Raw genomic sequence first — 17564 nt, 5'->3', positions numbered from 1 at the left:
TCCATCGACCCAAACCCATACCAAAGCTTCCATACCCCTCCCATCCAAACCTCTTAAATGTCAAAATCAAACCCTCATCAACCATCTTCACTGGCCAGCTCATTTTGCACACTCACCACCCTCTGAGTGAAGAAGTCTCCCCTAATGTTCCCCTTAAACATTTCACTCTTAAGCATGTCCTCTAGTTTTTGTCTAACCCAATCTCAGTGGAAAAGACTTGTTTGCATTAATCCTCATAATTTTGTGTACCTCTATCTGATGTTTCAGGGAATAAAGTCAAACCTATTCAACCTTTCCCAATAATTCAGCCCTTCAAGACCTGTGCTCTACTTTGATTTATGAAGACCAATGCGCCAAAAACTTTCTGCATGACCCTATCTAAGTGTGATGCCATTTTCAATGAATTATGTATCTCTTTTCCCAAATCCCTATGTTCTACTGCACTCTGCAGTTCCCTTCTGTTTATCATGCAAGTCCTACCCTGGTTTATCCTCCCAACGTGCAACATCTCACATTTGTCTGCATTCAATTCCTTCTGCCATTTTACAGCCCATTTTTCCAGCTGGTCCAGATCCTGCTGCAAGCTTTGAAAACCTTCCTTGCTGTCCATTACACCCTCAATCTTACTGTTAACTGCTGCAAATTTGCTGATCCAATTTACCACATTATCATCCAGATCATTGAAAGAGATAACAAATACAATGGACCCAGCGGCTACTCCTATTGAGAGCCTAGAGTGCAACGCCATTGCTAAGAGATGATGTAGGTTGCATCAATTAGTAATGTAGCTTGCCATTATAAAATCTGCAGGTTCACTAAATGCCTTTCTAGTACAAACTGTTTTCTGCTGCATGACTGTGGCAGCCTTTCTCACACATCAATGATCGTTGACGAACCAGAATTGCAAATAGTCTTTTGGAAACATTAGCTGGTCCCAGTTTCAGTGTTAGAGCAAATGTATTGCAAAGGATTTCAGAGATGGGAGGCTCAGCATGTAAATGCTGCTGGAGTAGTTATGTGGAAGATAATCGACAGGAACATTCCAAGCATATGTTGAGATGGATTAGTTGAGAAATGACAGTATTCAAATTTGACAGCACTGGGTATGGTTAGTAGGCATAGTGACACTCATGGTCTTTATTTTAACATCTTTAATTGTGCCCAAGCTCAAAGGCCTTGGGTACAGCTGACCAGCACTCGCTTGTTTTCACCTTGTGGTTTTGTTTCGATGGCCAGATTAGGGGTTGATTGGTATTTGCAGCCTTTTGGTGTAGTTGAAAGATGGAATGAGAGCCCTGCATTTGAGAAGGAGCAGAGATAGAAAATGGATCGTGGACCAGAAGCATAACAGTTGTGGCAGGGATGGGGTGAGTCAGGAACTGCCATTCCCTAATTCCCACTGGAGGAATATCGGTTGGGATCTGCAGTTTCATTGGGGAAATGGTGGATTAAGAGTCCGAGATTGAAGGTGGAGTATGGGTTTTTGGGTCTGGGACAAGTGCATTTGTGGAGTGGGGAAACAAGCTATGGAACAGAGAGCAGGATAGAGGAACAGTGCTGGAAGTGAAAGTAATTAATTCACTGACTGGGGACATATCCCAGCCTGGTGTGGCACTGGATTACTCCACTGTCTCAAGAGTGCATGCTTTTGGTGTGCACTTGCTAAAAAAATAGATAAAATAAATCAAACGTGTTATGACTTTAGAAAGAACTCACTATTAAATCCTTTCATTGTGATACCATTGTATAATTTCTCTTTAAAATTATGAGAAAACATGGAAAAGAAATAAAAGTTATTTGATTCCTCAAACACATGTTTGATCTGCCCTGTCCTTCCTGATTAATCTCTTATGGGGCTTTATTAATATTTTATTCTTATCTTCGGATGTACATCAAACTAAAGCCCAGCATGACATTCAGCGGCATTCAGCAGCTGCTCTCCTTAGTGGGGCTCTTGTAAAATCACGTGATGCTCCATCCAACTTCTGGCATCTCCTGCTGTTAACCTGAGCCCAATTCCATTCACAATCAGTATTTTGCTATCTAGACTTAACACATGCCTCACTTGATATACATGGTTGTACCCTTTTTTTTTGTTCTGGGATATCTTATATAAGCTCTAAAATGAGGCCAGTCACCCCATGTCAATAGATGTTCACAATAAAGGCTGAATTTCTTCTGTTGTCCTGGTGTGATGATTGAAGTCCCTACTTATAAAGTTAAAATGGCAGAGTAAAAGTAAAAAAGTTTGAGACCTCCTAGTAGCCAACCATTTCAATTCCGAGTCACACTCCCACGCTCAGATGCCTTATGTACTGACCTACCCAGACCACCTGCAGATTGGAGGAGCAACACCTTATTTTCCATCTGGGCACCCTCCAGCCAGGTGGTATTAGCATCAACTTCTCTGGTTGCTGCTAACCTGCTTGGCTTTTTCCCCTCCCCTTCCCAGTTTTTCCAGTTCTCCTCCCTCCCATCCCCCTCCACTCACCCAGCCATCCTTCCTCCCCCAGATCACTGCTATCCCCTCCCTCTTTTTTCCACCTATCACCTCCTGCCTTTGCCCACCCTTCCCCGACCACCTTTTTGTTTGGATGCCTGCTGACATTTTTCCATACCTCGATGAAGGGCTCAAGCCTTGATTTAATTTCAAATCTCCAGCAACCATCATGTTACTCTTTAGACGTCCGAAGAAACATTGGCATCATCTACGCCACTGTGTAGAAAGCAAATGGAATTACTATTATATCTTAACATGCAAAAAAGTAAAATAGAAGCTGTATTTCATCAATAATGAATTTTATGTCCTTTGAATCAGCTAAGCACAAATATCATAAAAAATGTCTCCCAAAAAAACCCAGCAAAACAAAGCAAGCCCCCAAATGAATGTTGGCTTGGAGGAGAACAGTGAACGAAAATAAGGTCCAGTAACAAAGGTATGTGTTCTTACCTTCGCTGCATAAAGGACACTGTTGGACCTGCTGAGTTTCTCTAGCATTTTGTGTTTTTAATTTCAGTCACAATGTCTACAGATTTTCATGATTTACTTCCAAGTTCCAAGAAAATCCGTCTCCTGAAGACCTGTGTCAATATTCGCTGAACTCAGATGGAAAGTAGAAACAGGTTATATACTGTAGATACCAGAATAGAGAGCATAGAATAAACTGATGGAGGAGCTCAACAGTCTGAGTACCATCAGTAAAGGCAAAAAAAACAGCCAGCATTTCAGCTCGTAACCCTGCATTCAACTGGAGAGCATGGAGGAAATATTTTGAACCCCAATTTACATCACCACACACCTGTACACCTACATTCCTCTCCCCCAACCTACCCTCTCCTTCCATCTTCCTGTTCTTGTCTGTTTCATCGCTCACACTTCAGCTTCTACCTCTGCACCTCCCACCACACTATCTCAACTCTTCCATCTGTCCATCATTTCCCCTCTCTCTTCACCTGATTCTACCTATTACTGGCCCTGCCTCACCTTTCCCTCTCACATCTTGATACTCGCAACCCTCCCTCTGTACTCCCAGTTCTCACGCAGGGTCAAGACCAAACACATTGACCATTCTCTTGTTTCTACAGATGCTGCTTGACCTGTTGAGCCAAATAACACAGAAGCAGTATCACCTGCCTACTCTGCCTAAGCTGACCATTGGTACCAGACCTATTTACCAGAACTTGGGCCTTAACCTTCAGTGCCTTAGGCATGCATGTGCTGGACTAAATACTTCTTCAATGTTGTGAGAGAAACTCTGCCCACCCTCTCAGGTAGTGCATTTCAAACTCCAACCATTCTTCAGGTGAAAAAATAATCTTCCTTGCATCCCATTCAAACCTCTTACTCCTTACCTTAAACAAATGCCCTCTTGTTCTAAACAACTCTCTTATGGGAAAGGTTTACCACTATCTTCACCATTTATGCCCCTCATAATTTTGTACACTTCCATCAAATCCACCCCCCCCACCCCCTTTTAACTTAAGCAAGCAATGAGAAGCTCGAAGGATTCACAGGCCAGGCAGCATCCATGTAGAGAAGTGGTCTGTGTTTCAAGATAAAGTTGAATGGTTTCAGCCTGATCATTTCTACCCATGGACGCTGCCTGACCCATTGTGTCCCTCCAGCTTTTCTTTGTCCAGTCAAGATTCCAGCATCTGTAGTTGTTGTGTTTCCCCTTTGACTTTGTTCAGTTCAAGGAAAAGAAAACTAGCCCATCCATTCTCCTCATAACTGAGACAACTCCATCCCAAGTAACACCCTGGTAAATCTCTCTTGCACCCACTCCAGAGAAATCAATTCCTTTTTCCACGCAGTGGCCAAAAATCGACACAATATTCCAGATGTGGCCTCACCAATGTTTTACAAAACTGTAGTAGAATTTATCTGCGCCAGTTTTCTATGCCCCAGCTAAGTAAGACAAGCATCCTTTTTATCACGTTATCTACCTGTGCTGTACCTTCAGAAATCTTCAGACTTTACACCAAAATCATTCTGTTCCTCAATACTCTCTACTCTCTAGAATCCTACCATTCATCGTGTATGTTCTATCCTTATTTGACCTCTCCAAATGTATCACTTGGTTCTTTTATGGCATTATTTCGGTCAATGTAATTATAATAAAGTGAATCCAGTAAGATCATCTTCAAGAAATCAAAAGAACCAGAAACGATAATTCCTCTTTTTAACAACTTTGTTCAGTTAATTTTTCCCAAAAATAGGAGAGAATGGCATTAGAATGATCAATAGTGGCATTAGAATTGAATGGGTCCAAATTCAATGGAGATGAATTCTGCTTAAATTTGATTTTGACAACAAGCCAGCATTTTGAAAACAATAGGTTAATGTGGAGCCTTGGTGGGAAAAGAAATGCTGCATCTTTAGTATGGGTAGATAGCCAGCTGAGATCGTGACAGAGTACCTCACCAGATATCACAAAGTGGCAGAAAGTAGCTATGTCCTGGCAAATTCACAAAACAAAAACAAGTTTCTAATCATCAGAATTAGATAAACAGCAACCAGAGATAATTACTTTCCCCACAGATAGGTGTTGCCAAGTTCTAAGATGCCAATAACAAACTCAACAGGTAAGTTGCTTGCCTTATTGGATATTTGCAATGTCCAAAAGTCCTGGAGAAACTCAGCAGGTCTCATTGCATTCATAATAAGTAAAAAAAAATCAACATTTCAGGGCCCAATCCTTTTCTCAGATCCTCCAGCACTTTTGTATCTTGCACGAGACTCCAGCATCTGAAGATTTCCTTGTTCACCTCTATTTGCTGAGTGCTTGGAATTGATCAAAATTAGTCAACGTGGATATTTTATAGGATATTAGTGACACTAGCATTATTCATCCTCAAATGCCCTTGAAAAATTGATGCGTTACCTTTCTGAAGCGTTGTCTAATTGATGCAACTATACTTGTAGTTATACTTGATAGAGAAAATTTATACCAAGCAGAGTTAGGGAGCACCTCTACTGTAAATAATCGTGTAGAAGTCAAATTTTGTCAGCTATTTTAAAATGTTACATTTATGGGTCGACTATGACATGGCTCCTACTTTTGAGTGCTGTAAATATCAGCATCATCAAAGGTATCAGAATTTTGAATGGGCAGATGATCAGGACCGGTTGGGAAGTCCACGTTCAAGGAGTTGGGAGCTCTGATGGGCAGGCATCTGGGACTGGGTGGTAAGTCAGCATCGGAGCTGTTGGGAATTCCGATGGGCAGGTGCCCAGGACTGGGGGGGGATGGAAGTCTGCAGCCGAGGTGTCGGGAGCTCCGATCAGAAGGGTGGCCGGAGCTGAGGTGAGAGTTTGTGACTGAGGTGTCGGGAGCTCTGGCCTGCAGGCAGTTGGGTCCAAGGGGAGAGACTGGGCTTAACTTTTACATGTGTTATATGGAAAATACCAGATTTTTGGGCCAAAAATAAGGGTGGGGGGGTGGGATTTGACTTTTACCTGGTCTCTCCTTTTAAATGAGTATATACAGTAATTCAAGTCAGGATTGTTTGTACCTTGGACGAGAGCCTGCCAGTGGTGCCATTCTCATCCACCTGCCTCCCTTCTTCTTCTAGTTAGTCTATGCTGTGGTCTGGAAAGTATTGCCAGAAAATATGAAAGGGATAAGTTAAGTCTGATTACACATATTGAATTATGAATAAGATGCCCAGCAGATGCATACAAGAATATTTACAGTTTTCTTTCTATATTCAATTTCTAAACATACTTATGAACAAGATTAAATGGAGACAGGAAATCTTGTGTAATAGACTGGTAATTCTAAATAAGAGGTTGTGGACACATGGAATAATGATGCCTTGTTTCTACTCTGATTGGCTTGATTTACCAAGTGCCATTCCGAAGAGATCCAGATCAAAAGATCTCAACATGGGCAAATGGGACTAGCTCAGATGGACAACTTGGTCAACATGGACAATTTGGTGAAAAGGCCTGCTTCTGTACTGTTAAATTCCATTACTCTGAGACCACGCCTCAGTGTTTTACCAAATTTGTGAAGAAGTTGAGAGTCTGTGGATGGTAGAAGGAAGTACTTTGTATTTTGAGAAACAACTTTGCAAATGCAGTTTAATACAGACAACTAAATGGTGATACATGTCAAGTCTGAGAGAACAAATCAGAATAACATTTTGTTGTTCTTTTTCAAAAGCAGCTAGCACACTTATTAATTTTAATTTTGTGACTGGTGGTTTTTTAACCAGGCATGTGTGTAAAGGTGGGTTGCAGATAATCTCATTGAATAATGCAACAAGTATTGGTGGGATGGATATGTACTGAATAGCCTGCTCCTGTTTGTATGGCCCTAATGTTGCTTTTAACAGTGAGATAGGTAGAGTCAAGCAGAGGGATCTTATTGATCACATATTGGAATCACTCGAACCTCATGCATAGGCATAGAAAGTAAAAAAAATATATATATATATATATATATATATATATATAAAAACTAATGGAACCTTGACTTTCATCTCAAATGGGCTGGAATTCCACACTGAGGAAAATGAAGATATCTTGGTAAGACACCATTAAGAGAAGTGCATTCAGCTTGAAAAGTGACAGTACAAAATGACCAGTCTACATGGCCAAAACATTCTGAGCTTTCACATGAAGAACTGTCCATTCAGACAGTGTGTAACTGCCCACCATGAATCTGTGCCACTGAAGAAAGGGATAAACTTAACATTGAAGGTGCAGCAACTGAATGACCCAAAATTATCCTTGCTTAAATTGAAAATAAATGAACACAGTAAATGGTTTCAGAAACACCATTAAATTCATTTCATGTGTGACTTTTCTGAGATGTTTTCCTACTGCCTGTATATTGTGTTTTATTTTATGTGTTTCCTTTTCAGTCTGGATTACAGTGGACCATCAAGAGAGTTTTTCTTCCTCTTGTCACAAGAGCTATTCAATCCATACTATGGTTTGTTTGAATATTCAGCCAACGATACGTACACTGTGCAGATCAGTCCAATGTCAGCGTTCGTAGAAAATCACCTGGAATGGTAATGTTCATCCTTCTTCTGCACTTTTTATTCTCAACAATATTGCCACCAATACCACATTTTTCATAATCTTTAAACTTACGATGCAGTTTATTAAATGGTGGAATTATTCTGGTGAGAAGGAGGTCACTTGGCCCCAAGAGTCTTTTCTAGCTGTCTGCAGAGCAAGCTCTTCGGTCTTGTGCTTCTGCTCTTACTTGGTAGCCCTGAAATGTCGCATTCGTGCCTTACTAATTCCTCGGTAAAAATCTTGATTCATACTGTTTCCATCTTCCTATGACTTCCAGGTAATAGCTATTCTCTGTGCATTGCTATTATGTGTTAGGTAACTACAATTAATTGGCAGCTATCTTTATTAAACCATTGTGAAAAATTCCTTTGGATTCTTACCTATTTATCATGTGTTTCATGTTGAGAGTAAAGGTTATTTGATTCATGGTTTACCCTATTGACCATAATCCTCAGGTAAAGGTTATCTGTACGAAATGAATATAAACTTTTCCCCCCTGTTTATACAGTACCTTTGTTACTTGATATCTACCAGGAATTGAAAAGATATTCTACCTCATTGGGCTCCCTTGAATTGGCTAATTAGAGCTATACAGTATGGAAAGTTCGGAGTTAAGCATTCAGGTTGAGATTGTGAGACTAAGAGTGCTGAGGGAGGCCATGGTGACTTGACTGCATCCCTCTGAGATAATGGCCCACTCATATATATAGGTATCACTAAGTTTAAATGCTCAGCATCTTTTCAATATTAGGTCCAAAATTTAAATATAAAATAGAGTTGGCATGAATCCCTTCATAGTAGCATGCTATTTTGTGGTGTTGATATCATTTGGAATAAATGTGTGGGCTGAAATTCAGAGGAGTTGTTCCACTTTTCTTTGTTGTAAGTTTACCAGAAGATCCGTGTGCAGTTTGCGCAGCAGCTTTGCCTTCTGTAGGCTTTAACTCTTCGACAGAATCAACTTCCTTGCAAAGATAAAAACATCAAGATTCCTGACAGCTTCAGACATTTTTAAAGATATTTTGTGCACTCTCAGATTTTAGTCAGAATGTTCAGTTCTTAACATGCAAAATTCTTGATCGATTACTGCTGACCTCAATAGTGCTACTGTGCCTTGTTTTACTCATGAGAGAGGTAGACGGCATGGAGGATGATTCAGTATAATCATTGCTCTAAGCAGATTAAGTTGCTGTTGCATTGACGTAATTATTTTAAAAACATTTTTCTACTCATGATTCGTAAGAACTGTCTTTAGGTCAGAGAATAGCTTTGAATTGAGCACTAGGTTTTAGAGATGAGCCTTCAGAAACAAATTTCTCACATCACACCAGATGATGTAATTCATTATGTGTAAAGCTGGATGAGTTTTTTCAACCTTTATGTCTTCTATGTTTCTCTTAGCTACTCAGAAGAAAGTAGAGCAGAAAAGATTACCAGCTGCTGAGAAAATTATTCTGATGTTAGTGACCTTGGCTTAAGATCACAGTACTCTGCTAATTTACTTACATGTCATGGAAGCAACTCTGACACATTATTTCTCACATCCTGAGAACAAACTAATCAGCGAATAAACACTCATTTCTAATAATTCCCAAATCAGAGGTCCAACTAGTGATATAAAGTGAAAGAATGAATTGAATTGTGGTTATGTGCCAGGATACTGTGTATATCTCATCAGATTCGAGGCAAATAACATTGTGGTGGTGCACATAATTGATGGAGAGGCGAACCAGCTCCACGTGTCACGCATGCGTCAGCAGAGCAGCCGCATCAAAGATGATGCCATGCGTTTGTCTCCTCCAGTGGAAGTTCTGGGCCCAGATGCATATAGGCAGCGTGGTGGCGTCACATGGACGCAGTTTGCGGTGTAAGGGGCGGGATCTTCTGGATCTTTAAAACAGTGCGTGAAAGAAAAATAAACTTATTGAATGCAGACGAGTCCATCGACTGCTGGTCTCATTTGTTCGCTCCACTAGCACTCGCTACATTGGTGACCCCAATGGGTTTAGATGTCTCTGGACCCCTCAACATAGACGCTGCAGCAGTTAGAGCCGTGGAGCTAAAACAACCTGCTTTCTGGACACTCCGCCCCTGCACCTGGTTCGGATAGGCGGAGGCACAGTTCCAGATAAAGCAAATCACCTCCGATTCCATCAAATACTACCATGTTGTCAGCTCTTTGGACCAGGAGACCACAGCCAGAGTAAATGATCTCATACAGAACCCACCAGAGGAAGGTAAATGCCACACGCTGACATCACTGCTCATCAGCACATATGGGCTATCCAGACATGAGGGGGCAGCCAATTTCATGCACCTGTATGACCTGGGAGACAGAATGCCATCCACCCTCATGGATGAGATGCTCACGCTGGCAGAAGGCTGCAGACCATGCCTTATATTTGAGCAGGTGCTTTTAGAACAGCTGCCCAATGACATCCAGCTGCCGCTGGCTGACGTGAATTTCAACGACCCCAGAAAGGTTACTGCCAAAGCAGACATACTTTGGTGGACCAAAGTTGATCCACTCACAAATGGAGCCACAAACCAAATCCCCACTGCCCCATGACAAACAATGTCCCCACAGACCACCTGAGGGAGCAGACACCAAATGGTGGGGGAACATGCCCGTAAATGTTGGCAGCCCTGCACGTTTCCAGGAAATGCCCAGGCCAGCCACTGCTGATGGCTTCAGTGGCTGGTCACATGGACCACCTTCTCCACAATACAGACAAGTCCACGAGCCGCAGGTTTCTCATTGACACAGGTGCAGAAATCAGCGTCATCCTACCAACAGTGCTTGAGACCCACACAAGATCCTGCAGCCCCACCCTATGAGTGGCCAGCTGCAACTCTATAAAGACTTTTGGCAAACGGCAGGTGGCAGTCCAGTTAGGAGACGATACTTTCCACTGAGATTTCACGATCGCATTTGTACAAAAGTTAGTCCTGTGTACAGACTTTCAGAGAGCACACAGCCTGCTAGTCGACCTAAAGGCCAAATGACTGGCCTTATCCAGACCTTCCCACTCGAGGAGGCTAGAACGTCATCCCCACAACTTGCCTCAGTGTCAACCCCCACGGACTCGTGAGCTGTAATGACCTGTTTCATGCTGTATGTCTAAATTTTTTTTTTAAATGTACAAGGACAGCCAGTCCCTCTGAATAAAAAAACCTTTCAATCTCACCATTTTTAAAAATGCACTGCCATTTTTTTCTATCTAAGAAAACGACCTCACTCTTTTCCACTTTATATTCTGCCTGCCAAGTGCCTGCTCATTCACCTAATCTCCCTTTAAAACCTCTCTTCACCCTCCAATCTGGTTTAGAAATGACCTCACACCATTTTGTCCATTAGTTATTGATATTAGCTGTGAATAGTTGGGTCACAGTACCTGTCCTTTTCGCACCCCACATCAATCCTCCCAACCTAAATGTAACATTAATTCTTGCTTTTGAATTTCTGACCATTCATCAATCCTCAATCCACTCCTGAATATTACTACCAAAATCATGTTTTTTTTTATTTTTTGTCATGAATGCCTACAAAAGGCCTTTCTTTGGTACACCATATCAACTGATTTGCCTTATCTATTCTTCTAGTTAAAAAAAATCAATCAGATTTGTCAAAATGATTTACTTTTCATAAATCTGTGGTAATTCTACCCAATTCTTTTAATGTATGTCTGTTAAAATCTCTTTCATTATTTATACTATCCAATTAATTGGTCTGCAGTTCCCTGTTTTGAGAGGCTTATCAATGCCAAAATTAAAACGTACCTAGACAAAGATCTGGGCCCACTGTAATTCACCTGTCATCACAATTGCTCCACAGCAGATGCAATATCTCTGGCTCTCCATTCAGCTCCGAATCACCTCGAAAACAGCAACTCATACATATGGCTGCTCTTCATCGACTGCACTTCAGCCTTCAATATCAGTACTGGTCAAGAAGCTACAAACTCGAGGACTCTGTAACTGGATCCTTGACTTTCTCATTGGAAGCTCACTGTCAGTATGATAATCACTGATTAGCAACAACAAGCACACCCCGAGGGTGCGTGCTTAGCCCACTGCTCCACTCATTATACACCCCTGACTGTGTGGCCAGGCACAATTCCAATGCCATCTATAAATTTGCTGATGACACCACAGTTGTCGATAGAATCACAAACCGCAATGAGAAAGCATACAGGAGGAAGGTAGATCAGCTCATTGAATAGTGTCACACCAACAACCTTGCACTCAACATTAGCAAAACCAAGGAGATGATTGTGGACTTAAGGAGGAAGTCAGGGGAACACAACCCAGTCCTCATCAAGAGCTCTGTAGTGGAGAGAGTCAAGAACTTCAAATTCCTGGGTGTCAACATCTCATCTCTGAGGATCTGTCCTGGAGCCTCCATGTTGATAAAATCATAAAGAAGGCTCGCCTGTACTTAGTGTGGTGTTTGAGGAGATCGGGTATGTCACCGAAGACTCTCAAAAACCTCTACAGGTGTACTGTGGAGACCATTCTGGCTGATTGCATCACTGTCTGGTATGGACACGTCGAATCTCAGGTCAACAAAAAACTCTAGCAGGTTGTTAACTTAGCCTGCGACACCACAGGCACCAGACTTCACTCCATTGAGGACATCTACATGAGGCAATGTTTTAAGAAAGTAGCCTCTATCCTCAAAGACCCCCACCACCCTGGCACTAGCAGACCATGCCCTCTTCTCTCTGCTATCATCAGGAAAAAGGTACAGGAGCCTAAACACTCAACGGCACAAGGACAGCTTCTTCCCCACCGCTGTCAGATTCCTGAATAATCAATGAACCAAAGACACTGCCTTACTTTTCGTGCACTACTATTTTAATTTTTTAAAATATTTATTGTTGTAAGATGGTTTATAATATGAATGTTTGCACTTCGATGCTATGGCAAAACATCAAATTTTATGACTTGTTCATGGCTATAAATTCTGATTCTTCTTTTCTCCTTTGATAGATATGGTCATTGCCCAACACTTGTATGATCTAAACATCACTGGTATTGATCATCCAGTATCTGAACTATGCAGGGACCCTGCTGCATGCAAGCAGAGATGGTTTTGATTTTTGAGGGGACACAATTGGGGGTGAACATTGTGGGAACAAAGTAACTCCTGTTCTTATGATGGAAGGAAGACCTTTCCTGATTGTAGCTGGAGCGTAAGAGAGGATTAGTGGCAATGGGATAGAAGTAATAGGAGATGCTAAAGGCTGTGGGCCAGTTGAGCCAATTAAACTCACCAGCAGCCCACCTGGTATTGATTGTAGATCTGCCAATTTTGAAGTGCTGGCAAGTGGAGCTTAATCTCTGTGCAAGACCAGGAACATGAGTCATGCAAGTCACCATGAGGGTGTGCCAGAAACAACAAAAAAATATTGACAACCAGCCGACCACCCCTCCTGGTGTCCTTCACATTCTGAAACATTCTAAAGCTATTGAAAATCATTGAAGCAGTTAATATGATTAAAGTAATTAAATTTTTTAATCAGATTAAACTATTTAAAACACTTTTGAAGAATTAAAAATATTCAATTAAATGCAATTCATAAGATATGAATTACTTTGTGCCTGTCTTTGTTCTTTGCAGTCATTTCTTTTGAGCTGTTTGGTCTTGATGTTTCTGTGGATGACTCAGCAAATACATTTTACTGGAGGATTGAAGCAAGATCAAGCCTGGGTGCTGAACTTCCACAAGTATTTTAACATTGTGCAGCTGTCAGGAAATCACAGAGGAAAAGCAGTGAGCAAGTTCAGGATTTCCACGTTCATGCAAGTGTGTGCAAGAATCTCAGGCTTGCTGGCACCCTCCCATGACAGTCATGCCCTTCCAGGCTCACAAGTCAAACCAAGATTGCCATGCCCAATGCTTCAAGCCTTTATCATCTCTTTTTAATTGTTGGCTTTTCTATCAGTCAAAAATCGCAGCAGACTGTTGTAAAAATACAAATGTTAATTGGATGAATACTGTCTCAGAAGATTTAAATATATTTTGATCTAGAAAATTGCTCCTTTCCCACCTTTGTTTAAATGAGGAGGATTTAAGATGTGACAATATAGAACATTTATCTTCCTCTCAAACTGAAAGAATATGAGTAACTTGTTTTTGTTCTTTAACCAGGGAGTGGAGCACGAGTTACATTTGATAAAGCAGGACTAAACTTGACACTAAAGCAAATTTAAATGGAATCATCTGTATGAACATGATGCGAACTGTTTGATCAATCATTTTAGGTAGTAGAAGGGTGACATTCTGTGAAATGATTTTCTTTCTGATTTTTAATAATGAATTATAAAATCTCCTGTTATAATTTTATCTTTTGTTGAAGTGAATTTTATTTTAATTCTCCAACATTAGGTGTGGTGGTTATGTGGCCTTCGTCATAAGGAGTGGGAGTATTCAAACCAAAACTGTAATAAATTAGCTATTTTCATCATTTATAGTAAGAAATGTTAAAAATAATTGGCTTAAACTCTATGAAAGATAACAGGTGTTGGACTTGATTTGGAGGTATGTATCTGAGGTAAAGCACAAGTCATGCTCTGCAAATGTGGAGGAGTCAGTGAGGTGAAAGATAAATTTTATAGGTGCGTTACCTGTGTAGGAAATGTGGGAAAAAAAAGAGCCTAAGATCCCTAACAGCCTTATCAATTAAATGAAGCTTAATTTTTATTCCTCAGGAACATTTTAATGTTCAGATACATGTCACGCCGATATCAAATCCTTTTTTTTAAACTAATGTTGTAAAATATACCTGGTACCCTCGCAAATATAGAGTCGGCCACAATCGACAATATGGAATGGCAATCCAGAAAAATAATAACTTAGTCAATAAAAGCAAAATATAGGCAGATAGTTTCCTAGGAGCACTGAGCCATCTGTGAGAGACTCCCACCCTTGAAGCCAGACTTTATCTGAACCACGTCAGCGAGCCTGAACTTTCTTGATGATGGCAACTCCAGTGTGATGGGTGTAGCTATATAGAGTGCCAGCCAGGTAAAAATAGTATAATGTGGAGTGGTCTCAACCAGATTCACTTCTCAGAGTTTTTGACAGTCAGGTCATGTCAGCTGTCAAGATTAAACTTCTCCAATGTTTTTGAAGATTCAAAATCTGTTAAGAACTTAAATTTATAAATGATTTTAAAATATTTTTTGTTAAATTAATTGATTTTAAGTGTTCTAATTTTAAGATACTTAATTTAACTCTGTTCCAAAGTAATAATTGGTCTGAAGGGATATTTTCTTCCTCTCAGACAGATGACTGAAGTTGTGCCAGATGCAGACTAGCACTGATTCATGACTGCTGGGAAATGTGGGAAGTAGCTGCTTTGCTGCTAAGCTCCAGAAGGAGCCCAGTATTGGAGAACTGTTAATAAATTGCCAATAAGGACCTCTCAGCAAGTTTAGGACTCATGAGTTCATACTCACCGAATCCTGAACTTCCTGATAGTTACGTAGGAAAATGTCAGCATTTTCAAGAAGCAATGGCAAACCTTTGTAGAAAAATGCAAACTCTGATTTAAGTTGTAACTGTATTTAATTTTTAGAAAATCTTCACTGAATGTTTATTTGCCTCTGTGTGTCATCCATTTTTTTCTTCTTTTTCTAAAAAGGTTAAAGAAATTCCAGTTAAGCATCAAAAGCTTCTCAGTTAATGATGTAGCAGACTTGTCAGAGAAGCATGAAATCCACATTGAGCCCTTGATACTTGTTGGGTTTGACTAGACCTATACTATGTGCCTATTGAGATACTTTCCTTCTAATAGTTTGTTTCTGAAAGAATCGCACTTCAACAGAAGCACACATATGAGAGTTTAAATGTGTTCAACAGCCACTCTTTGTTGCCAATATGGAAACAGCTGTATAGCCAGCACAATATATCCACTGTTAGAATATGGCTTTCAGCCACAACACTTTTCTAAAAGTAGCTTGCAATTAGATTTCAGTTTTATATCATCTAAATTGAGAAGTATATTTTCATGCCTTCTTAAAGGAGCTAGCTTTGGATTTAAAGGGGATGATCATTGAAATTGGCTTTCATGATCCCATCTTTCTCCAAGAATGTGATTGATTCCATTTGAATATTCACTAAATACTGCCCTTTCAGCCTGTTTCTTCCTCCCTCCTGTAAATCCATGCCCAACAGTGTTACCCCTGGAAACTCAGGCAAAGGGCTGACAAATCAGTCAGTGAGAGGAACTGAGTTTAATGAATCAGCAAAATTGAAACGGTAATAGAAGATCTACCATTATCTGATGTTAAACAGGAAAGGCTACAGATGTGATTGTAGTGAAGTACACAAAAGTGCTGGAGAAACTCAGCAAGTCCGCAGTGTCCATAGGAACCCCACATTCCCCCCAGCCCCACCTCTGTTCAATTCCCACTGTAGCCATAGAAACATAGAAGATAGGAGCAGGACTAGGTCATTCGATCCTTCGAGCCTGCTCCGCCATTCAACGAGATCATGGCTGATCTTAAAGTTCAGTACCCTGTCCCCGCTTCTCTCCGTAACCTTTAATACCCTTATACTAAAGAAATAGATCTAATTCCCTCTTAAATATATTTAATGAACCTGCCTCTACTGCCCTCTGTGGCAATGAATTCCACAGATTCACCACCCTCTGGGTAAAGAAATTCCTCCTCATCTCGGTCCTAAATGGTTTGCCTATTATCCTCAAACCATGGCCCCGGGTTCGGGATTTTCCCATCATTGGAAACATCCCATCTGCATCCATTCTGTCCAGTCCTGCCAGAATTTTATATATCTCTATGAGATCCCCTCTCAATCTTCTAAACTTCAGCGAGTACAATCCCAATTTGCGCAATCTTTCCTCATAAGTCATTCCTGCCATTCCATGTATTAGCCTGGTGAATCGCCTCTGCACTCCCTCCATTGCAAGAACATCCTTCCTTAGATAAGGTGACCAAAACTGCACACAATACTCCAGGTGGGGTCTCACCAAGGCCCTGTATAGCTGCAGTAAGGTATCCTTGTTCCTATACTCAAACCCTCTTGATATGAAGGCCAACATACCATTTGCCTTTTTAAACCACCTGCTGTACCTGCATGCTCGCCTTCAGAGACTGGTGTACAAGTACCCCTAGGTCTCTCTGCACTTCCCCATCTCTTAATCTATTGCCATTCAAATAGTAATCTGCCCTCCAGTTTGTATTACCAAAGTGGATAACCTCACATTTATCCACATTGTAGTGCATTTGCCATGTATCTGCCCAGTCCCTCAATTTATCCAAATCACACTGGAGCTTCCTGACCCCCTCTTCCGTGCACACAACCCCTCCTAGCTTAGTGTCATCTGCAAATTTGGAGATATTACATCCAATTAATGTAAATTGTGAACAGCTGGGGTCCCAGTACAGATCCCTGTGGCACCCCACTGGTCACCGCCTGCCACTCAGAAAACGAGCCATTTATCCCAACTCTCTGTCTTCTACCTGCCAACCAGTTCTCAATCCACATCAATACTTTGCCCCCAAAAGTGTAAAACCTGTTCCCACATCTCCTCCCTTACCTCCATTCAGACCTTCCAGGTGATCCAGAGCTTTGCAGGCACATCATCCAACCTAATCAACATTTTGGACCTGAGCTCTTTGTCATTGTAGGAGCAGAAAGCAGCCAGACATCTGAATAAAAATGTAGGGGGAGGAGGGAAGAAGGGGCAGGGAGAAGATCTTGGGCTAACAGGCAGAGGTCATAGATGTGGGTGAGATGGCAGAAGTGATGGGTAAAGATAGCTCTGAATGGAGGGAGAAGGGGGAGGGGAGCTAGAGGAAAGGAGATAGAGGGATAGGGAAAGAGAGAGAGAGACAGGGAGGAGCCTCATGGAAACCAAAGTAGCTGATGTGCTGATGTTAATACCAATACCAGACACATCTTCTCCCCTCTCCGCTGTCGTCCCTCCATGTCTCCCTCAGCTACTCACCTCTTCCCACTAATTGCTCCCCAGTACCTATTGTACTAGCATTGTTGTAGAAA

At 41.2% G+C, this 17564-nt stretch overlaps 1 protein-coding gene across 1 annotated transcript in view; it reads left to right on the top strand.

Annotated features, from left to right (window-relative positions):
• LOC138758395 (E3 ubiquitin-protein ligase HECW1-like) overlaps positions 1-17564 on the top strand; it is a 284362-nt gene that overhangs the window by 186037 nt on the left and 80761 nt on the right. The window contains exon 19 of the mRNA XM_069927283.1: positions 7372-7524. Within this exon, the coding sequence (XP_069783384.1) occupies positions 7372-7524 (153 nt within the window). The remainder of the gene's footprint in view (positions 1-7371; positions 7525-17564) is intronic.

Source organism: Narcine bancroftii, chromosome 1, assembly GCF_036971445.1.
Source record: "Narcine bancroftii isolate sNarBan1 chromosome 1, sNarBan1.hap1, whole genome shotgun sequence".
Lineage (NCBI taxonomy): Eukaryota > Metazoa > Chordata > Chondrichthyes > Torpediniformes > Narcinidae > Narcine > Narcine bancroftii.
Note: the sequence above shows the minus strand (reverse complement) of the source record. Positions and strands in the feature narration are given on the sequence as shown.